A 23,445-nucleotide genomic window follows, 5' to 3' on the forward strand; every position below is an offset into this window, starting at 1 on the left:
AGTCTATATAGCCGTAGTATCATCTAGTCTATATATAGCCTTAGTATCATCTAGTCTATATATAGCCGTAGTATCATCTAGCCTATATAGCCGTAGTATCATCTAGTCAATATAGCCATAGTATCATCTAGTCTATATATAGCCTTAGTATCATCTAGTCTATATAGCCGTAGTATCATCTAGTCTATATAGCCGTAGTATCATCTAGCCTATATAGCCTTAGTATCATCTAGCCTATATAGCCTTAGTATCATCTAGTCTATATAGCCGTAGTATCATCTAGCCTATATATAGCCTTAGTATCATCTAGTCTATATAGCCTTAGTATCATCTAGCCTATATAGCCTTAGTATCATCTAGTCTATATATAGCCGTAGTATCATCTAGTCTATATAGCCTTAGTATCATCTAGCCTATATAGCCTTAGTATCATGTAGTCTATATAGCCTTAGTATCATCTAGTCTATATAGCCTTAGTATCATCTAGCCTATATAGCCTTAGTATCATCTAGTCTATATATAGCCGTAGTATCATCTAGCCTATATAGCCGTAGTATCATCTAGTCTATATAGCCGTAGTATCATCTAGTCTATATAGCCGTAGTATCATCTAGTCTATATAGCCGTAGTATCATCTAGTCTATATAGCCTTAGTATCATCTAGCCTATATAGCCGTAGTATCATCTAGTCTATATATAGCCGTAGTATCATCTAGTCTATATATAGCCGTAGTATCATCTAGTCTATATATAGCCGTAGTATCATCTAGTCTATATATAGCCGTAGTATCATCTAGTCTATATATAGCCGTAGTATCATCTAGTCTATATATAGCCGTAGTATCATCTAGTCTATATATAGCCGTAGTATCATCTAGTCTATATATAGCCGTAGTATCATGTAGCCTATATAGCGTTAGTATCATGTAGCCTATATAGCGTTAGTATCATGTAGCCTATATAGCGAAGTATCATCTAGTCTATATATAGTATATCTAATGGTATCTCTGTGTCTAGGGGCCATAGGGGCCAGTCTACCACTGTTAATAATGGTGTCTCTTGTGTCTAGGGGCCAGTCTACCACTGTAGTTAGTAGTATCTCTGTGTCTAGGGGCCAGTCTACCACTGTTAATAATGGTATCTCTGTGTCTAGGGGCCAGTCTACCATTGTTAATAATGGTATATCTGTGTCTAGGGGCCAGTCTACCACTGTTAATAATGGTGTCTCTGTGTCTAGGGGCCATAGGGGCAGTCTACCACTGTTAATAATGGTATCTCTGTGTCTAGGGGCCAGTCTACCACTGTTAATAACGGTATCTCTGTATCTAGGGGCCAGTCTACCACTGTTAATAATGGTCTCTTTTGTGTCTAGGGGCCAGTCTACCACTGTAGTTAATAGTATCTCTGTGTCTAGGGTCCAGTCTACCACTGTTAATAACGGTATCTCTGTATCTAGGGGCCAGTCTACCACTGTTAATAATGGTGTCTTTTGTGTCCAGGGGCCAGTCTACCACTGTTAATAACGGTATCTCTGTATCTAGGGGCCAGTCTACCACTGTTAATAATGGTATCTATGTGTCTAGGGGCCATAGGGGAGAGTCTACCACTGTTAATAATGGTATCTCTGTGTCTAGGGGCCATAGGGCCAGTCTACCACTGTTAATAATGGTATCTCTGTGTCTAGGGGCCAGTCTACCACTGTTAATAATGGTATCTCTGTGTCTAGGGGCCATAGGGGCCAGTCTGCCACTGTTAATAATGGTATCTCTGTGTCTAGGGGCCATAGGGGCCAGTCTGCCACTGTTAATAATGGTATCTCTGTGTTTAGGGGGCATAGGGGCCAGTCTACCACTGTTAATAATGGTATCTCTGTGTCTAGGGGCCATAGGGGCCAGTCTGCCACGGTTAATAATGGTATCTCTGTGTCTAGGGGCCATAGGGGCCAGTCTGCCACTGTTAATAATGGTATCTCTGTGTCTAGGGGCCATAGGGGCCAGTCTGCCACTGTTAATAATGGTATCTCTGTGTCTAGGGGCCATAGGGGCCAGTCTGCCACTGTTAATAATGGTATCTCTGTGTCTAGGGGCCAGTCTACCACTGTTAATAATGTTTTTATTTAACTAGGCAAGTCCGTAAATAACACATTCTTATTTACTATGACGGCCAAACCCGGACGACACCGGGCCAATTGTGCGCCGCCCTATGGGATTCCCAATCACAGCCGGTTGTGATCCACCCTGGATTTGAACCAGGGTCTGTAGTAATGATGGTATCTCTGTGTCTAGGAGCCGTAGGGGGGAGGAGCCATCCTGACCATGCCTGTGGAGAGGAGGGTGACAAGGTGAGATCCCCCACACACACACACACACACACACACACACACACAGAGAGTCATGATATCGTGCTCCAACAGCTCCTCTAGTGTTTACAGATATGACCTCATGGTGAGAGAGAAACTGTCAGGTACATTCCTCTGGGCTGTGTGTGGAGGGGGCTGGTTTCTGAGGAGGGCAGGAAGGGAGGAATGGTGGTCCAGGAAAATACATAGATTTGAAATCAAGAGGTGGGAGATGGGGTGTGTAGTGGGAGTCTTGGGGGGGAGGTCTAGGTGTAAGGGGTCTCGGTGCCTAGGGTGGGGGTTTGTGTGGGGGAGGGAGGGTTTAGGGTGTCTGGGGGTCTGCTATTATAGACCACCCTGTCTGCTCCACTGCTAGCCTGGGAGTCTGGGCTGCATCATGTCTACTCCGCTGACTCGCAGCCCAGACTAGCAGTGAGTCAGCGGAGTAGACATGATGCAGCCCAGACTCCCAGGCTAGCAGTGAGTCAGCGGAGTAGACATGATGCAGCCCAGACTCCCAGGCTAGCAGTGAGTCAGTAAAGTAGACATGATGCAGCCCAGACTCCCAGGCTAGCAGTATCATGTCTACTCCGTTGACTCACTGCTAGCCTGGGAGTCTGGGCTGCATCATGTGTGTGTGTGTGTGTCTCCCAACTACCTCTACTACTAGAGGGGCGGCGGGGAGCCTAGTGGCTAGAGGGGGGAGCCTAGTGGCTAGAGGGGGGAGCCTAGTGGCTAGAGGGGGGAGCCTGGCGGCTAGAGGGGGGGAGCCTGGCGGCTAGAGGGGGGGAGCCTGGCGGCTAGAGGGGGGAGCCTGGCGGCTAGAGGGGGGGAGCCTGGCGGCTAGAGGGGGGGAGCCTGGCGGCTAGAGGGGGGGAGCCTGGCGGCTAGAGGGGGGGAGCCTGGCGGCTAGAGGGGGGGAGCCTGGCGGCTAGAGGGGGGGAGCCTGGCGGCTAGAGGGGGGGAGCCTGGCGGCTAGAGGGGGGGAGCCTGGCGGCTAGAGGGGGGGAGCCTGGCGGCTAGAGGGGGGGAGCCTGGCGGCTAGAGGGGGGGAGCCTAGCGGCTAGAGGGGGGAGCCTAGCGGCTAGAGGGGGGAGCCTAGCGGCTAGAGGGGCGCCGGGGAGCCTGGCGGCTAGAGGGGGGGAGCCTGGCGGCTAGAGGGGGAGCCTTGTGGCTAGAGGGGCGGCGGGGAGCCTAGCGGCTAGAGGGGGGAGCCTAGCGGCTAGAGGGGGGAGCCTAGCGGCTAGAGGGGGGAGCCTAGCGGCTAGAGGGGGGAGCCTAGCGGCTAGAGGGGGGAGCCTAGCGGCTAGAGGGGGGAGCCTAGCGGCTAGAGGGGGAGCCTAGCGGCTAGAGGGGCGCCGGGGAGCCTAGCGGCTAGAGGGGGGAGCCTAGCGGCTAGAGGGGGGAGCCTAGCGGCTAGAGGGGGGAGCCTAGCGGCTAGAGGGGGGAGCCTAGCGGCTAGAGGGGGGAGCCTAGCGGCTAGAGGGGGGAGCCTAGCGGCTAGAGGGGGGAGCCTAGCGGCTAGAGGGGGGAGCCTAGCGGCTAGAGGGGGAGCCTAGCGGCTAGAGGGGGGAGCCTAGCGGCTAGAGGGGGGAGCCTAGCGGCTAGAGGGGGGAGCCTAGCGGCTAGAGGGGGAGCCTAGCGGCTAGAGGGGCGCCGGGGAGCCTAGCGGCTAGATGGGGGAGCCTAGCGGCTAGAGGGGCGCCGGGGAGCCTAGCGGCTAGATGGGGGAGCCTAGCGGCTAGAGGGGCGGCCTAGTGGCTAGAGGGGCGGCGGGGAGCCTAGCGGCTAGATGGGCGGCGGGGAGCCTAGCGGCTAGAGGGGCGGCGGGGAGCCTAGCGGCTAGAGGGGCGGCGGGGAGCCTAGCGGCTAGAGGGGCGGCGGGGAGCCTAGCGGCTAGAGGGGCGGCGGGGAGCCTAGCGGCTAGAGGGGCGGCGGGGAGCCTAGCGGCTAGAGGGGGGGAGCCTAGCGGCTAGAGGGGGGGTGTGGAGCCTAGCGGCTAGAGGGGCGGCGGGGAGCCTAGCGGCTAGAGGGGGGGAGCGTAGTGGCTAGAGGGGCGGCAGGGAGCGTAGTGGCTAGAGGGGCGGCAGGGAGCCTAGTGGCTAGAGGGGGGGAGCCACGTGGCTAGAGGGGCGGCGGGGAGCCTAGTGGCTAGAGGGGCGGCGGGGAGCCTAGTGGCTAGAGGGGCGGCGGGGAGCCTAGTGGCTAGAGGGGCGGCGGGGAGCCTAGCGGCTAGAGGGGCGGCGGGGAGCCTAGCGGCTAGAGGGGGGGAGCCTAGCGGCTAGAGGGGGGGCGGGGAGCCTAGCGGCTAGAGGGGGGGTGTGGAGCCTAGCGGCTAGAGGGGCGGCGGGGAGCCTAGCGGCTAGAGGGGGGGAGCGTAGTGGCTAGAGGGGCGGCAGGGAGCGTAGTGGCTAGAGGGGCGGCAGGGAGCCTAGTGGCTAGAGGGGGGGAGCCACGTGGCTAGAGGGGCGGCGGGGAGCCTAGTGGCTAGAGGGGGAGCCTAGTGGCTAGAGGGGCGGCGGGGAGCCTAGTGGCTAGAGGGGGAGCCTAGTGGCTAGAGGGGGAGCCTAGTGGCTAGAGGGGGAGCCTAGTGGCTAGAGGGGCGGCGGGGAGCCTAGTGGCTAGAGGGGCGGCGGGGAGCCTAGTGGCTAGAGGGGCGGCGGGGAGCCTAGTGGCTAGAGGGGGGGAGCCTAGTGGCTAGAGGGGGGAGCGTAGTGGCTAGAGGGGCGGCGGGGAGCCTAGTGGCTAGAGGGGCGGCGGGGGGCCTAGTGGCTAGAGGGGCGGCGGGGAGCCTCGTGGCTAGAGGGGCGGCGGGGAGCCTCGTGGCTAGAGGGGCGGCGGGGAGCCTCGTGGCTAGAGGGGCGGCGGGGAGCCTCGTGGCTAGAGGGGCGGCGGGGAGCCTCGTGGCTAGAGGGGCGGCGGGGAGCCTAGCGGCTAGAGGGGGGGAGCCTAGGGGCTAGAGGCGGGGAGCCTAGCGGCTAGATAGCGGCTAGAGGCGGGGAGCCTAGCGGCTAGATAGCGGCTAGAGGCGGGGAGCCTAGCGGCTAGAGGCGGGGAGCCTAGCGGCTAGAGGCGGGGAGCCTAGCGGCTAGAGGCGGGGAGCCTAGCGGCTAGAGGCGGGGAGCCTAGCGGCTAGAGGCGGGGAGCCTAGCGGCTAGAGGCGGGGAGCCTCGCGGCTAGAGGGGCGGCGGGGAGCCACGCGCCTAGAGGGGCGGCGGGGAGCCACGCGGCTAGAGGGGCGGAGCCTAGCGGCTAGAGGGGGGGAGCCTAGCGGCTAGAGGGGGGGAGCCACGTGGGGGGGCGGGGAGCCTAGTGGCTAGAGGGGCGGCGGGGAGCCTAGTGGCTAGAGGGGCGGCGGGGAGCCTAGTGGCTAGAGGGGCGGCGGGGAGCCTAGTGGCTAGAGGGGGGGCGGGGAGCCTAGTGGCTAGAGGGGCGGCGGGGAGCCTAGTGGCTAGAGGGGCGGCGGGGAGCCTAGTGGCTAGAGGGGGAGCCTAGTGGCTAGAGGGGGAGCCTAGTGGCTAGAGGGGCGGCGGGGAGCCTAGTGGCTAGAGGGGCGGCGGGGAGCCTAGTGGCTAGAGGGGCGGCGGGGAGCCTAGTGGCTAGAGGGGGGGAGCCTAGTGGCTAGAGGGGGGAGCGTAGTGGCTAGAGGGGCGGCGGGGAGCCTAGTGGCTAGAGGGGGGGAGCCTAGTGGCTAGAGGGGCGGCGGGGGGCCTAGTGGCTAGAGGGGCGGCGGGGAGCCTCGTGGCTAGAGGGGGGGGAGCCTAGTGGCTAGAGGGGCGGCGGGGAGCCACGTGGCTAGAGGGGCGGCGGGGAGCCTAGCGGCTAGAGGGGGGGAGCCTAGCGGCTAGAGGGGGGGAGCCTAGCGGCTAGAGGGGGGGAGCCTAGCGGCTAGAGGGGGGGAGCCTAGCGGCTAGAGGGGCGGCGGGGAGCCTAGCGGCTAGAGGGGCGGAGCCTAGCGGCTAGAGGGGCGGAGCCTAGCGGCTAGAGGGGGGGAGCCTAGCGGCTAGAGGGGGGGAGCCTAGCGGCTAGAGGGGGGGGAGCCTAGCGGCTAGAGGGGGGGGAGCCTTGCGGCTAGAGGGGGGGGAGCCTTGCGGCTAGAGGGGGGGGAGCCTAGCGGCTAGAGGGGGGGGAGCCTAGCGGCTAGAGGGGGGGGAGCCTAGCGGCTAGAGGGGGAGCCTTGTGGCTAGAGGGGGGAGCCTAGCGGCTAGAGGGGGGGCGGGGAGCCTAGTGGCTAGAGGGGCGGCCTAGTGGCTAGAGGGGCGGCGGGGAGCCTAGTGACTAGAGGGGCGGCGGGGAGCCTAGTGGCTAGAGGGGCGGCGGGGAGCCTAGTGGCTAGAGGGGCGGCGGGGAGCCTAGTGGCTAGAGGGGGGGCGGGGAGCCTAGTGGATATAGAGGGGGGGCGGGGAGCCTAGTGGCTAGAGGGGCGGCGGGGAGCCTAGTGGCTAGAGGGGCGGCGGGGAGCCTAGTGGCTAGAGGGGCGGCGGGGAGCCTAGTGGCTAGAGGGGCGGCGGGGAGCCTAGTGGCTAGAGGGGCGGCGGGGAGCCTAGTGGCTAGAGGGGCGGCGGGGAGCCTAGTGGCTAGAGTGGCGGCGGGGAGCCTAGTGGCTAGAGTGGCGGCGGGGAGCCTAGTGGCTAGAGGGGCGGCGGGGAGCCTAGTGGCTAGAGGGGCGGCGGGGAGCCTAGTGGCTAGAGGGGCGGCGGGGAGCCTAGTGGCTAGAGGGGCGGCGGGGAGCCTAGTGGCTAGAGGGGCGGCGGGGAGCCTAGTGGCTAGAGGGGAGCCTAGTGGCTAGAGGGGCGGCGGGGAGCCTAGTGGCTAGAGGGGCGGCGGGGAGCCTAGCGGCTAGAGGGGGGGGGGGGCCTAGCGGCTAGAGGGGGGGGCCTAGCGGCTAGAGGGGGGAGCCTAGCGGCTAGAGGGGCGGCGGGGAGCCTAGCGGCTAGAGGGGGGGGCCTAGCGGCTAGAGGGGGGGCCTAGCGGCTAGTGGCTAGAGTGGCGGCGGGGAGCCTAGTGGCTAGAGGGGCGGCGGGGAGCCTAGTGGCTAGAGGGGCGGCGGGGAGCCTAGTGGCTAGAGGGGCGGCGGGGAGCCTAGTGGCTAGAGGGGCGGCGGGGAGCCTAGTGGCTAGAGGGGCGGCGGGGAGCCTAGTGGCTAGAGGGGCGGCGGGGAGCCTAGTGGCTAGAGGGGCGGCGGGGAGCCTAGTGGCTAGAGGGGCGGCGGGGAGCCTAGTGGCTAGAGGGGAGCCTAGTGGCTAGAGGGGCGGCGGGGAGCCTAGTGGCTAGAGGGGCGGCGGGGAGCCTAGCGGCTAGAGGGGGGGGGCCTAGCGGCTAGAGGGGGGGGCCTAGCGGCTAGAGGGGGGGGCCTAGCGGCTAGAGGGGGGAGCCTAGCGGCTAGAGGGGCGGCGGGGAGCCTAGCGGCTAGAGGGGGGGGCCTAGCGGCTAGAGGGGGGGCCTAGCGGCTAGTGGCTAGAGTGGCGGCGGGGAGCCTAGTGGCTAGAGGGGCGGCGGGGAGCCTAGTGGCTAGAGGGGCGGCGGGGAGCCTAGTGGCTAGAGGGGCGGCGGGGAGCCTAGTGGCTAGAGGGGCGGCGGGGAGCCTAGTGGCTAGAGGGGCGGCGGGGAGCCTAGTGGCTAGAGGGGCGGCGGGGAGCCTAGTGGCTAGAGGGGCGGCGGGGAGCCTAGCGGCTAGAGGGGCGGCGGGGAGCCTAGCGGCTAGAGGGGCGGCGGGGAGCCTAGCGGCTAGAGGGGCGGCGGGGAGCCTAGCGGCTAGAGGGGGGAGCCTAGCGGCTAGAGGGGGGGGCCTAGCGGCTAGAGGGGGGGCCTAGCGGCTAGAGGGGGGGCCTAGCGGCTAGAGGGGGGGCCTAGCGGCTAGAGGGGGGGCCTAGCGGCTAGAGGGGGGGCCTAGCGGCTAGAGGGGGGGCCTAGTGGCTAGAGGGGCGGCCTAGTGGCTAGATCGAATCCCCGTGCTGACAAGGTAAAAATCTGTCGCTGTTAACCCACTGTTCCTAGGCTGTCATTTTAAATAAGAATTTGTTCTTAACTTACTTGCCTAGTTAAATAAAGGATAAATATAAATTACACACAAATAAATACAATGCCCATACAGGCTAGAATAACTTGACAATGCTAGAAGATACCGTTAGCTTCCAGCTTTTTAGGCTAACTTTCCTTGCTAGCTAACAGCTAAAGATAACATCATTTCACTACTCCTAGCATGTCTTGAGGGGGGTTATGATATAAAATGCTAACCTCCCTGGTTATTATAATGGTGAGAGGTTAGCATGTCTTGGAGGGGTTATGATATAAAATGCTAACCTCCCTAGTTATTGTAATGGTGAGAGGTTAGCATGTCTTGGAGGGTGTTTATGATATAAAATGCTAACCTCCCTGGTTATTGTAATGGTGAGAGGTTAGCATGTTTTGGAGGGGTTATGATATAAAATGCTAACCTCCCTGGTTATTATAATGGTGAGAGGTTAGCATGTCTTGAGGGGGTTTATGATATAAAATGCTAACCTCCCTGGTTATTGTAATGGTGAGAGGTTAGCATGTCTTGGAGGGGTTTATGATATAAAATGCTAACCTCCCTGGTTATTGTAATGGTGAGAGGTTAGCATGTCTTGAGGGGGTTTATGATATAAAATGTTAACCTCCCTGGTTATTGTAATGGTGAGAGGTTAGCATGTCTTGAGGGGGTTTATGATATAAAATGCTAACCTCCCTGGTTATTATAATGGTGAGAGGTTAGCATGTCTTGGAGGGGTTATGATATAAAATGCTAACCTCCCTAGTTATTGTAATGGTGAGAGGTTAGCATGTCTTGAAGGGGTTATGATATTGGTGTGTCTAACTTTCTCCCTCATTATTCATTCGTGTGTCTGTGTTAGTCTGAAGCAGGAGTTGAAATGGACTAGTGCAGATGCTGAGGGTGTTATTGCCTGTAAAACTCAGTCTGCTCAGTGGCAGCTGCCTGCCTGCCTGCCTGCCTGCCTGCATCCTGTGGGTGTGACTGTGGGTGTGTGTGTCTGCCGCCTGCGATCCAGCTGTTTCCTGTTAGCAATCACGTTGCTCGTGTGTGTGTGTACACACACGTCACTCAGGGGCTGTGACTGTGTAGAGCGTTCTGTCAGAAGCTGACTTACTGAGGACATTGTCTCCTATTCTCTCTGTTCTGTAACGTCTCAGTAGACTAGACCATCATGATTTAGTCTATACCCCCCTGGTGGTAAGGCACACACCATGGCTCCCCCCCCCCTGGTGGCAAGGCACACACCATGGTTCTCCCCCTGGTGGCAAGGCACACACCATGGCTACCCCCCCTGGTGGTAAGGCACACACCATGGCTACCCCCCCTGGTGGTAAGGCACACACCATGCCCCCCTCCCTCTGGTGGTGATTCACACACCATGGCTACCCCCCTGGTGGTAAGGCACACACCAGTCAGTCAGTTACCCAGCCAGTCAGTCAGTTACCCAGCCAGTTAGCCAGCCAGCCAGCCAGCCAGTCAGTCAGTCAGTTAGTCAGTTAGCCAGCCAGCCAGTTAGCCAGCCAGTCAGTTAGCCAGCCAGCCAGTCAGCCAGCCAGTTAGCCAGCCAGCCAGCCAGTTAGCCAGCCAGCCAGTTAGCCAGCCAGCCAGTTAGCCAGCCAGTCAGTTAGCCAGCCAGTCAGTTAGCCAGCCAGTTAGCCAGCCAGCCAGTAGTTTGATAGGTTGCAGCCAGCTTAGCTAGCTAGCATTAAGTAGCATCATCAGTAGTGGTCTGATAGGTTGCAGCCAGCTAGCTAGCATTAAGTAGCATCATCAGTAGTGGTCTGATAGGTTGCAGCCAGCTAGCTAGCATTAAGTAGCATCATCAGTAGTGGTCTGATAGGTTGCAGCCAGCTAGCTAGCATTAAGTAGCATCATCAGTAGTGGTCTGATAGGTTGCAGCTAGCTAGCTAGGTAGCATTAGGTAACATCATCGGTAGTGGTCTGATAGGTTGCAGCCAGCTAGCATTAAGTAGCATCATCAGTAGTGGTCTGATGGGTTGCAGCCAGCTAGCTAGCATTAAGTAGCATCATCAGTAGTGGTCTGATAGGTTGCAGCTAGCTAGCATTAAGTAGCATCATCAGTAGTGGTCTGATAGGTTGCAGCCAGCTAGCTAGCATTAAGTAGCATCATCAGTAGTGGTCTGATAGGTTGCAGCCAGCTAGCATTAAGTAGCATCATCAGTAGTGGTCTGATAGGTTGCAGCCAGCTAGCTAGCATTAAGTAGCATCATCAGTAGTGGTCTGATAGGTTGCAGCCAGCTAGCATTAAGTAGCATCATCAGTAGTGGTCTGATAGGTTGCAGCTAGCTAGCATTAAGTAGCATCATCAGTAGTGGTCTGATAGGTTGCAGCTAGCTAGCATTAAGTAGCATCATCAGTAGTGGTCTGATAGGTTGCAGCTAGCTACCATTAAGTAGCATCATCGGTAGTGGTCTGATAGGTTGCAGCCAGCTAGCATTAAGTAGCATCATCAGTAGTGGTCTGATAGGTTGCAGCCAGCTAGCTAGCATTAAGTAGCATCATCAGTAGTGGTCTGATAGGTTGCAGCCAGCTAGCATTAAGTAGCATCATCAGTAGTGGTCTGATAGGTTGCAGCCAGCTAGCTAGCATTAAGTAGCATCATCAGTAGTGGTCTGATAGGTTGCAGCCAGCTAGCATTAAGTAGCATCATCAGTAGTGGTCTGATAGGTTGCAGCTAGCTAGCATTAAGTAGCATCATCAGTAGTGGTCTGATAGGTTGCAGCTAGCTACCATTAAGTAGCATCATCGGTAGTGGTCTGATAGGTTGCAGCCAGCTAGCATTAAGTAGCATCATCAGTAGTGGTCTGATAGGTTGCAGCCAGCTAGCTAGCATTAAGTAGCATCATCAGTAGTGGTCTGATAGGTTGCAGCCAGCTAGCTAGCATTAAGTAGCATCATCAGTAGTGGTCTGATAGGTTGCAGCCAGCTAGCTAGCATTAAGTAGCATCATCAGTAGTGGTCTGATAGGTTGCAGCCAGCTAGCTAGCATTAAGTAGCATCATCAGTAGTGGTCTGATAGGTTGCAGCTAGCTAGCTAGGTAGCATTAGGTAACATCATCGGTAGTGGTCTGATAGGTTGCAGCCAGCTAGCATTAAGTAGCATCATCAGTAGTGGTCTGATGGGTTGCAGCCAGCTAGCTAGCATTAAGTAGCATCATCAGTAGTGGTCTGATAGGTTGCAGCTAGCTAGCATTAAGTAGCATCATCAGTAGTGGTCTGATAGGTTGCAGCCAGCTAGCTAGCATTAAGTAGCATCATCAGTAGTGGTCTGATAGGTTGCAGCCAGCTAGCATTAAGTAGCATCATCAGTAGTGGTCTGATAGGTTGCAGCCAGCTAGCTAGCATTAAGTAGCATCATCAGTAGTGGTCTGATAGGTTGCAGCCAGCTAGCATTAAGTAGCATCATCAGTAGTGGTCTGATAGGTTGCAGCCAGCTAGCTAGCATTAAGTAGCATCATCAGTAGTGGTCTGATAGGTTGCAGCTAGCTAGCATTAAGTAGCATCATCAGTAGTGGTCTGATAGGTTGCAGCTAGCTACCATTAAGTAGCATCATCGGTAGTGGTCTGATAGGTTGCAGCCAGCTAGCATTAAGTAGCATCATCAGTAGTGGTCTGATAGGTTGCAGCCAGCTAGCTAGCATTAAGTAGCATCATCAGTAGTGGTCTGATAGGTTGCAGCCAGCTAGCATTAAGTAGCATCATCAGTAGTGGTCTGATAGGTTGCAGCCAGCTAGCTAGGTAGCATTAGGTAACATCATCGGTAGTGGTCTGATAGGTTGCAGCCAGCTAGCTAGGTAGCATTAGGTAACATCATCGGTAGTGGTCTGATAGGTTGCAGCCAGCTAGCTAGGTAGCATTAGGTAACATCATCAGTAGTGGTCTGATAGGTTGCAGCTAGCTAGCATTAGGTAACATCATCAGTAGTGGTCTGATAGGTTGCAGCCAGCTAGCTAGGTAGCATTAGGTAACATAATCGGTAGTGGTCTGATAGGTTGCAGCCAGCTAGCTAGGTAGCATTAGGTAACATCATCGGTAGTGGTCTGATAGGTTGCAGCCAGCTAGCTAGGTAGCATTAGGTAACATCATCGGTAGTGGTCTGATAGGTTGCAGCCAGCTAGCTAGGTAGCATTAGGTAACATCATCGGTAGTGGTCTGATAGGTTGTAGCCAGCTAGCATTAAGTAGCATTAGGTAACATCATCGGTAGTGGTCTGATAGGTTGCAGCCAGCTAGCTAGGTAGCATTAGGTTACATCATCGGTAGTGGTCTGATAGGTTGCAGCCAGCTAGCTAGGTAGCATTAGGTAACATCATCAGTAGTGGTCTGATAGGTTGCAGCTAGCTAGCATTAAGTAGCATCATCAGTAGTGGTCTGATAGGTTGCAGCCAGCTAGCTAGGTAGCATTAGGTGACATCATCTGTAGTGGTCTGATAGGTTGCAGCTAGCTAGCATTAAGTAGCATCATCAGTAGTGGTCTGATAGGTTGCAGCCAGCTAGCTAGGTAGCATTAGGTAACATCATCTGTAGTGGTCTGATAGGTTGCAGCTAGCTAGCATTAAGTAGCATCATCAGTAGTGGTCTGATAGGTTGCAGCCAGCTAGCTAGGTAGCATTAGGTAACATCATCGGTAGTGGTCTGATAGGTTGCAGCCAGCTAGCTAGGTAGCATTAGGTAACATCATCGGTAGTGGTCTGATAGGTTGCAGCCAGCTAGCTAGGTAGCATTAAGTAGCATCATCAGTAGTGGTCTGATAGGTGGCAGCCAGCTAGCTAGGTAGCATTAGGTAACATCATCGGTAGTGGTCTGATAGGTTGCAGCCAGCTAGCTAGCTAGCATTAGGTAACATCATCAGTAGTGGTCTGATAGGTTGCAGCCAGCTAGCTAGGTAGCATTAGGTTACATCATCGGTAGTGGTCTGATAGGTTGCAGCCAGCTAGCTAGGTAGCATTAGGTTACATCATCGGTAGTGGTCTGATAGGTTGCAGCCAGCTAGCTAGCTAGCTAGCATTAGGTAACATCATCAGTAGTGGTCTGATAGGTTGCAGCCAGCTAGCTAGGTAGCATTAGGTAACATCATCGGTAGCCATGGTGTGTGTGTGCCTTGTTTGCATCAATGATTTGTTGTCACCAGATTGCAAACAGCACATTTTAGTCAGAGATCATTTACTTTGTTTTAGTTAAAATCATTTTTCCTTTTTAGTTCTAGTTTTTGGGGGTCTATTTAGTCAGTTACAGTCTCGTCAATTGCCACTGAAAAATAGGTGTGTTGACTAATATTTTCGTCTCTGTAGTTGAGGAAATGAACACTGGTGTGAATCGTGTGTGTGTGTGTGTGTGTGTGTGTGTGTGTGTGTGTGTACACAAGGGAGTGAGCAAGCTCTTTCCGGGTAAGTATGTGACTCACCGCTGACTGAAGAGTGTTCCCCAACTGTGCCTGTGAAAGTATGTCTCACTGCATCTCAACTGGAGATGACTCTCTCATATGGGCCTGTATTCATGTCTCTCACTCCGAGGAAATGCCATGAGTCACAATATGTGGGTAGAATAGGGATTGTGTGTTACTGAGCAACAATATGAGGGTAGAATAGGGATTTTTTTTTATTTTTTTTTATTTATTTCACCTTTATTTAACCAGGTAGGCTAGTTGAGAACAAGTTCTCATTTGCAACTGCGACCTGGCCAAGATAAGGCATAGCAGTGTGAACAGACAACACAGAGTTACACATGGAGTAAACAATTAACAAGTCAATAACACAGTAGAAAAAAGGGGAGTCTATATATACATTGTGTGCAAAAGGCATGAGAAGGTAGGCAAATAATTACAATTGTGTGGATTGTGTGTTACTGAGCAACAATATGAGGGTAGAATAGGGATTGTGTGTTACTGAGCAACAATATGGGGGTAGAATAGGGATTGTGTTAATGGGGGTAGAGTTGGGCCTGTGTGTTAATGGGGGTAGAGTAGGGTCTGTGTGTAAATGGGGGTAGAGTAGGGCCTGTGTGTTAATGGGGGTAGAGTAGGGCCTGTGTGTTAATGCGGGTAGAGTAGGGCCTGTGTTAATGCGGGTAGAGTAGGGCCTGTGTTAATGGGGGTAGAGTAGGGCCTGTGTGTAAATGGGGGTAGAGTAGGGCCTGTGTGTAAATGGGGGTAGAGTAGGGCCTGTGTGTTAATGGGGGTAGAGTAGGGCCTGTGTGTTAATGGGGGTAGAGTAGGGCCTGTGTGTTAATGGGGGTAGAGTAGGGCCTGTGTGTTAATGGGGGTAGAGTAGGGCCTGTGTGTTAATGGGGGTAGAGTAGGGCCTGTGTGTTAATGGGGGTAGAGTAGGGCCTGTGTGTTAATGGGGGTAGAGTAGGGCCTGTGTGTTAATGGGGGTAGAGTAGGGCCTGTGTGTTAATGGGGGTAGAGTAGGGCCTGTGTGTTAATGGGGGTAGAGTAGGGCCTGTGTGTTAATGGGGGTAGAGTAGGGCCTGTGTGTTACTGAGCAACAATATGGACTGTTAATCAGAGTGTCTTATAGGTGGTATGTGAAACTAACCTTGGTTTATCTCTTCTCCTCGCTCTCCCCCTCCTCCTCGCTCTCCCCCTCCTCCTCGCTCTCCCCCTCCTCCTCGCTCTCGCTCTCCCCCTCCTCGCTCTCCCCCCTCCTCCTCGCTCTCCCCCCTCCTCCTCGCTCTCCCCCCTCCTCCTCGCTCTCCCCCCTCCTCCTCGCTCTCCCCTTCCTCCTCGCTCTCCCCCTCCTCCTCCTTTTCTCCTCTCCATTTTCTTCCCATCCCTTCCAACAGAATGAGGACAGCCCCAGTCCAAAGCGTCAGAGACTATCTGGCCAATCAGTGCTGGATCTCTCCACGGTGGCCCCACCCTCCAACCCCTCTCCACCAATGAGGCCGTGGGAGCTGCCCCACAGTCGCAGACCTCCCCCTAACCCCCACCCCCATTACCACCAGGAGCGCTGCCATACACCTGTCAGACACAGACACAGGTAAGAGACTTACTTACCTCACCTGGTACTGTGCTCTTTAGCTTGGTTACTTTGTTCGTTTGTTAGTTAGTCGGCTAGCCAGTCAGTCAGTTAGCCAGCCAGCCTGTCAGTCAGCCAGTCAGTCAGTCAGCCAGTTAGCCAGTCAGTCAGCCAGTCAGTCAGCCAGTCAGTCAGCCAGTCAGTCAGTCAGTCAGTCAGTCAGTCAGTCAGTCAGTCAGTCAGTCAGTCAGTCAGTCAGTCAGTCAGTCAGTCAGTCAGTCAGTCAGTCAGTCAGTCAGTCAGTCAGTCAGTCAGTCAGTCAGTCAGTCAGTCAGTCAGTCAGTCAGTCAGTCAGTCAGTCAGTCAGTCAGTCAGTCAGTCAGTCAGTCAGTCAGTCAGTCAGTCAGTCAGTCAGTCAGTCAGTCAGTCAGTCAGTCAGTCAGTCAGTCAGTCAGTCAGTCAGTCAGTCAGTCAGTCAGTCAGTCAGTCAGTCAGTCAGTCAGTCAGTCAGTCAGTCAGTCAGTCAGTCAGTCAGTCAGTCAGTCAGTCAGTCAGTCAGTCAGTCAGTCAGTCAGTCAGTCAGTCAGTCAGTCAGTCAGTCAGTCAGTCAGTCAGTCAGTCAGTCAGTCAGTCAGTCAGTCAGTCAGTCAGTCAGTCAGTCAGTCAGTCAGTCAGTCAGTCAGTCAGTCAGTCAGTCAGTCAGTCAGTCAGCCAGCCAGCCAGCCAGCCAGTTAGTTAGTTAGTTAGTTAGTTAGTTAGCTAGCCAGTTACCCAGTCAGTGAGTTAGTTAGCCAGTTAGCCAGTCAGTTAGCCAGCCAGTCAGTCAGTCAGTTAGCCAGCCAGCCAGTCAGTTAGCCAGCCAGTCAGTCAGTTAGCCAGCCAGTCAGTCAGTCAGTTAGCCAGCCAGTCAGTAAGTTAGCCAGCCAGTCAGTTAGCCAGCCAGTCAGTTAGCCAGCCAGTCAGTTAGCCAGCCAGTCAGTTAGCCAGCCAGCCAGTCAGTTAGCCAGCCAGCTAGTCAGTTAGCCAGCCAGCTAGTCAGTTAGCCAGCCAGCCAGCCAGTCAGTTAGCCAGTCAGTTAGTCAGTCAGTTAGCCAGCCAGCCAGTCAGTTAGCCAGCCAGCCAGTCAGTTAGCCAGCCAGCCAGTCAGTTAGCCAGCCAGTCAGTCAGTTAGCCAGCCAGTCAGTCAGTTAGCCAGCCAGTCAGTCAGTCAGTTTGGAATGCTGAGCTCTAGTCAATATTGACCAATAAGAAGATGATGATGATGATGATGGTATTGTAACTATGGTGATGACATATTGTGTTGATGTATGATACTTATCAGAATGATGAAGACTTAACTCTCCTCCCTCCTTCCCTCCAGTCCTCCAGCGCGTCGCCAGCGTGGCCGTCTCTCCCGCACCCCCCGTCACCTCCCCCCTCCTCCTCCCCACCACCCCTCCCCTCCTCCCCCCTCCATCCGACTGGACCCCCAGGACCAAAGCTACCGCCACCACTACCCTCATCCCCACCAGAGCTACTCTCACCCCCCTCCTCCCCCCTACGGCCAGCCCCCAGCCCCTGCCGGTGGGGGCGTGGAGGAGCCTCGAGCGTTCCACCCCCCTGCCCTGTCTCCACGGTTACTGCACCCCGCTGTCCATCATTCTCATCAAGCAGCTCACCACCACACACAGCAGCAAGGAGCCATGGTCATGGACCTTCATGAACAGGTTAGACTGGGAGAGGGAGGGAGGGAGGAGGGGGCCTATATTAACAGGTTAGACTGGGAGAGGGAGGGAGGAGGGGACCTATATTAACAGGTTATACTGGGTGAGGGAGGGAGGAGGGGACCTATATTAACAGGTTAGACTGGGAGAGGGAGTTAGGAGGGGACCTATATTAACAGGTTAGACTGGGAGAGGGAGGGAGGAGGGGGCCTATATTAACAGGTTAGACTGGGAGAGGGAGGGAGGAGGGGGCCTATATGAACAGGTTAGACTGGGAGAGGGAGGGAGGAGGGGGCCTATATGAACAGGTTAGACTGGGAGAGGGAGGGAGGAGGGGGCCTATATTAACAGGTTAGACTGGGAGAGGGAGGGAGGAGGGGGCCTATATTAACAGGTTAGACTGGGAGAGGGAGGGAGGAGGGGGCCTATATGAACAGGTTAGACTGGGAGAGGGAGGGAGGAGGGGGCCTATATTAACAGGTTCGACTGGGAGAGGGAGGGAGGAAGGGGCCTATATTAACAGGTTCGACTGGGAGAGGGAGGGAGGAGGGGGCCTATATTAACAGGTTAGACTGGGAGAGGGAGGGAGGAGGGGGCCTATATTAACAGGTTAGACTGGGAGAGGGAGGGGGCCTATATTAACAGGTTAGACTGGGAGAGGGAGGGAGGGAGGGAGGAGGAGGCCTATATTAACAGGTTAGACTGGGAGAGGGAGGGGGCCTATATTAACAGGTTAGACTGGGAGGAGGGGACCTGTGTTGAGGGTTATGATATAAAATGCTAACCTCCCTGGTTATTGTAATGGTGAGAGGTTAGCATGTCTTGGGGGGGTTATGACATAAATTGCTAACCTCCCTGGTTATTGTAATGGTGAGAGGTTAGCATGTCTTGGAGGGGTTATGATATAAAATGCTAACCTCCCTGGTTATTATAATGGTGAGAGGTTAGCATGTCTTGGAGGGGTTATGATATAAAATGCTAACCTCCCTGGTTATTATAATGGTGAGAGGTTAGCATGTCTTGGGGGGGTTATGATATAAAATGCTAACCTTCCTGGTTATTGTAATGGTGAGAGGTTAGCATGTCTTGGAGGGGGGTTATGATATAAAATGCTAACCTTCCTGGTTATTGTAATGGTGAGAGGTTAGCATGTCTTGGAGGGGTTATGATATAAAATGCTAACCTCCCTGGTTATTATAATGGTGAGAGGTTAGCATGTCTTGGAGGGGTTATGATATAAAATGCTAACCTTCCTGGTTATTGTAATGGTGAGAGGTTAGCATGTCTTGGAGGGGTTATGATATAAAATGCTAACCTTCCTGGTTATTGTAATGGTGAGAGGTCCCATAGGGTGTCGCACAATTGTTCCAGCGTTGTCCGGGTTTGGCCGTCATTGTAAATAAGAATTTGTTCTTAACTGACTTTCCTAGTTAAATAAAAACTATTTTTTAAATTAATATATTAACTCTCTCTCTCCAACAGGCCTCAGCCCCAGTCTCCTATATATTAACTCTCTCTCTCCAACAGGCCTCAGTCCGTCTCCTATATATTAACTCTCTCTCTCTCCAACAGGCCTCAGCCCCAGTCTCCTATATATTAACTCTCTCTCTCCAACAGGCCTCAGCCCCAGTCTCCTATATATTAACTCTCTCTCTCCAACAGGCCTCAGCCCCAGTCTCCTATATATTAACTCTCTCTCTCCAACAGGCCTCAGTCCGTCTCCTATATATTAACTCTCTCTCTCTCCAACAGGCCTCAGCCCCAGTCTCCTATATATTAACTCTCTCTCTCCAACAGGCCTCAGTCCGTCTCCTATATATTAACTCTCTCTCTCCAACAGGCCTCAGCCCCAGTCTCCTATATATTAACTCTCTCTCTCCAACAGGCCTCAGCCCCAGTCTCCTATATATTAACTCTCTCTCTCCAACAGGCCTCAGCCCCAGTCTCCTATATATAAACTCTCTCTCTCTCCAACAGGTCTCAGTCCCAGTCTCCTATATATTAACTCTCTCTCTCTCCAACAGGTCTCAGTCCCAGTCTCCTATATATAAACTCTCTCTCTCCAACAGGCCTCAGTCCCAGTCTCCTATATATAAACTCTCTCTCTCTCCAACAGGTCTCAGTCCCAGTCTCCTATATATTAACTCTCTCTCTCTCCAACAGGTCTCAGTCCCAGTCTCCTATATATTAACTCTCTCTCTCTCTCTCTCTCCAACAGGCCTCAGTCCCAGTCTCCTATATATTAACTCTCTCTCTCTCTCCTTAACAGGCCTCAGTCCCAGTCTCCTATATATTAACTCTCTCTCTCCAACAGGCCCAGTCTCCTATATATTAACCCTCTCTCTCTCTCCCTAACAGGCCTCAGTCCCAGTCTCCTATATATTAACTCTCTCTCTCCCTAACAGGCCTCAGTCCCAGTCTCCTATATATTAACTCTCTCTCTCTCCCTAACAGGCCTCAGTCCCAGTCTCCTATATATAAACTCTCTCTCTCTCCAACAGGCCCAGTCTCCTATATATTAACCCTCTCTCTCTCTCCCTAACAGGCCTCAGTCCCAGTCTCCTATATATTAACTCTCTCTCTCCCTAACAGGCCTCAGTCCCAGTCTCCTATATATAAACTCTCTCTCTCTCCAACAGGCCCAGTCTCCTATATATTAACCCTCTCTCTCTCTCCCTAACAGGCCTCAGTCCCAGTCTCCTATATATTAACTCTCTCTCTCCCTAACAGGCCTCAGTCCCAGTCTCCTATACGGTGACTCCTGTCCCTTCTCATCATGGCCTGGTAGCTCCTCTGTATACAGGACAGCACCTCCCTCCTGTCTGTTCCTCTCAACAACAGATCCCAGCATGCAGTGTGGTCTTCAGTACAGGACAACACTACCACCCTGTGAGTAGAGACAGTAGTGTGTGTGTGTGTGTGGTCTTCAGTACAGGACAACACTACCACCCTGTGAGTAGAGATAGTAGTGTGTGGTCTTCAGTACAGGACAACACTACCACCCTGTGAGTAGAGACAGTAGTGTGTGTGTGGTCTTCAGTACAACACTACCATCCTGTGAGTAGAGACCGTAGTGTGTGTGTGGTCTTCAGGACAACACTACCACCCTGTGAGTAGAGACAGTAGTGTGTGTGTGTGTGGTCGTCAGGACAACACTACCACCCTGTGAGTAGAGACAGTAGTGTGTGTGTGGTCGTCAGGACAACACTACCACCCTGTGAGTAGAGACAGTAGTGTGTGTGTGGTCGTCAGGACAACACTACCACCCTGTGAGTAGAGACAGTAGTGTGTGTGTGTGGTAGTCAGGACAACACTACCACCCTGTGAGTAGAGACAGTAGTGTGTGTGTGTGGTAGTCAGGACAACACTACCACCCTGTGAGTAGAGACAGTAGTGTGTGTGTGGTCGTCAGGATAACACTACCACCCTGTGAGTAGAGACAGTAGTGTGTGTGTGTGGTCGTCAGGACAACACTACCACCCTGTGAGTAGAGACAGTAGTGTGTGTGTGTGGTCGTCAGGACAACACTACCACCCTGTGAGTAGAGACAGTAGTGTGTGTGTGTGGTCGTCAGGACAACACTACCACCCTGTGAGTAGAGACCGTAGTGTGTGTGTGGTCGTCAGGACAACACTACCACCTTGGGTCTTAACGCCAGTCCTTGAATTGGTTCTCCTGGGTCATGTTCAAGAGGCCACAACATTTCAGCTACAAATGTCTAGTCTGGTACCAGTCTGCTATCATTATACTCCTTGGTCTAGTCTGGTACCAGTCAGCTATCATTATACTCCTTGGTCTAGTCTGGTACCAGTCAGCTATCATTCCAGTCTGTCTACCTATCATTATACTCCTTGGTCTAGTCTGGTACCAGTCTGCTATCATACCACTCCTTGGTCTAGTCTGGTACCAGTCAGCTATCATTCCAGTCTGTCTACCTATCATTCCACTCCTTGGTCTAGTCTGGTACCAGTCTGCTATCATTATACTCCTTGGTCTAGTCTGGTACCAGTCAGCTATCATTATACTCCTTGGTCTAGTCTGGTACCAGTCAGCTATCATTCCAGTCTGTCTACCTATCATTCTACTCCTTGGTCTAGTCTGGTACCAGTCAGCTATCATTCCAGTCTGTCTACCTATCATTATACTCCTTGGTCTAGTCTGGTACCAGTCTGTCTACCTATCATTATACTCCTTGGTCTGGTACCAGTCAGCTATTATTCCACTCCTTGGTCTAGTCTGGATACCAGTCAGTCAGCTATCATTCCACTCCTTGGTCTAGTCTGGTACCAGTCTGCTATCATACCAGTCTGTCTAGCTATCATTCCACTCCTTGGTCTAGTCTGGTACCAGTCTGTCTAGCTATCATTCCACTCCTTGGTCTAGTCTGGTACCAGTCAGCTATCATTCCACTCCTTGGTCTAGTCTGGTTACCAGTCAGCTATTATTCCACTCCTTGGTCTAGTCTGGTTACCAGTCAGCTATCATTCCACTCCTTGGTCTAGTCTGGTTACCAGTCAGCTATCATTCCACTCCTTGGTCTAGTCTGGTTACCAGTCAGCTATCATTCCACTCCTTGGTCTAGTCTGGTTACCAGTCAGCTATCATTCCACTCCTTGGTCTAGTCTGGTTACCAGTCAGCTATCATTCCACTCCTTGGTTCTAGTCTGGGTACCAGTCTGTCTAGCTATCATTCCACTCCACCGTCCCCTGGTGTAATGATGTTGCTATGCTTGTTGGTGTTTCCTGTCCTCTGGTGTAATGACGTTGCTATGCTTGTTGGCGTGTGCTGACCCCTGGTGGCAGAAATAATTAAATGCAGATATGTCATTGTCATTCACAGTAGAATCAGACCTCACTTTCTCTCTCTCTCTCTCTCAGATGCTGGGGGCGTGTTCGGTGCAGCATTTACCAGTGCCCTACTCCTTTCCCTCCCTCCTCTCCAATGATCCTCCTTTCCTCCTCCCCCCTCCCCACCTCTCTCACCACCCCCCTCACCTCCCTCCACCTGGACACTTCCTTCCCTTCCCGACACAACAGTCCAGATCGGTAAGAAACGCATCACTCTTGATTTTCGTTATAATCAGGGGTTGTATTTATGGCGGTTTCTCCAAGGATCCAATCTAGTTTTTGTTTTTAATGTCCGTGTTTTTCAAAGTACCCACTCTAGTTTGTTTTTTTAATATCATGCAATAGATGTAATGACTCTTCAATACATTCTTATTTACAATGAAGGCTACCCGGTCCAAACCCTCCCCTAACCCGGACGACACTTGGCCAATCGTGTGCCGCCTGACTTTAATTATCATTAGTGAAAGTGACTTGACATAACAGTTTTAGAGTCCATTATAAACTTTCCCCCCCTGGCCCAGAGAACCCTTGAGACTAGAGAACAAGTTGTAACAGCACATAGTCCCCTTATGTATGCCTATGACCCTTCATAGCCCTTTTAGTATGCCAATGACCCTTCATAGCCCTTTTAATATGCCTATGACCCTTCATAGCCCGTTTATTATGCCTATGACCCTTCATAGCCCTTTTATTATGCCTAGGACCCTTCATAGCCCTTTTTGAATGCTTATGACCCTTCATAGCCCTTTTTGTATGCTTATGACCCTACATAACCCTTTGCATCCCTGTCATAGCCGTTGCAGAGGATAGAGAACGAGGTGGAGCTGCTTGGAGAGCACCTGTCTGTGGGAGGGGGGTTCAACTACCCTCATGGAGGACACCACCCCTCCTCCCTGGCCCCCTCCACACCCCTCCAGTTCCTGTCTCATCACGACTCCCTGTCACAGGAGCTGTTCGGAGTGGTAAGACCCCCCCCCCCCCCCCCCCCCCACCCACCCCCCAGTACCTCGCCCACCCCCTCCAGTTCCTGTCTCATCATGACTCCCTATCACAGGATCTGTTCGCACATACCTCATGCTAGCCATCAAAACACCTACCCAAGGGCTGTCTTACCCAGGGGCTGTCTTACCCAGGGGCTGTCTTGCACGGCCACTCGTTTAATTATTTGTATTTAATATGGATCCCCATTAGTTCCTGCCAAGGCAGCAGCTCCTCTTCCTGGGGTTTATTATGGATCCCCATTAGTTCCTGCCAAGGCAGCAGCTCCTCTTCCTGGGGTTTATTATGGATCCCCATTAGTTCCTGCCAAGGCAGCAGCTCCTCTTCCTGGGGTTTATTATGGATCCCCATTAGTTCCTGTCAAGGCAGCAGCTGCTCTTCCTGGGGTTTATTATGGATCCCCATTAGTTCCTGCCAAGGCAGCAGCTACTCTTCCTGGGGTTTATTATGGATCCCCATTTAGTTCCTGTCAAGGCAGCAGCTGCTCTTCCTGGGGTTTATTATGGATCCCCATTAGTTCCTGCCAAGGCAGCAGCTCCTCTTCCTGGGGTTTATTATGGAT

General features: G+C 53.7%; 1 protein-coding gene across 4 annotated transcripts in view; it reads left to right on the forward strand.

Annotated features, from left to right (window-relative positions):
• Nucleotides 1-23,445, forward strand: part of LOC110511403 (E3 ubiquitin-protein ligase RNF38-like) — a 58,085-nt gene that overhangs the window by 26,163 nt on the left and 8,477 nt on the right. For all 4 annotated transcript variants that reach the window (XM_036933989.1, XM_036933988.1, XM_036933986.1 and 1 more), the window contains exons 3-8: nucleotides 2,286-2,341; nucleotides 15,158-15,354; nucleotides 16,694-17,039; nucleotides 19,767-19,925; nucleotides 21,915-22,082; nucleotides 22,679-22,846. In XM_036933989.1, the coding sequence (XP_036789884.1) occupies nucleotides 2,286-2,341; nucleotides 15,158-15,354; nucleotides 16,694-17,039; nucleotides 19,767-19,925; nucleotides 21,915-22,082; nucleotides 22,679-22,846 (1,094 nt within the window). The remainder of the gene's footprint in view (nucleotides 1-2,285; nucleotides 2,342-15,157; nucleotides 15,355-16,693; nucleotides 17,040-19,766; nucleotides 19,926-21,914; nucleotides 22,083-22,678; nucleotides 22,847-23,445) is intronic.

The sequence above is a fragment of the Oncorhynchus mykiss genome, chromosome 10 (assembly GCF_013265735.2).
Source record: "Oncorhynchus mykiss isolate Arlee chromosome 10, USDA_OmykA_1.1, whole genome shotgun sequence".
Taxonomy (NCBI): domain Eukaryota; kingdom Metazoa; phylum Chordata; class Actinopteri; order Salmoniformes; family Salmonidae; genus Oncorhynchus; species Oncorhynchus mykiss.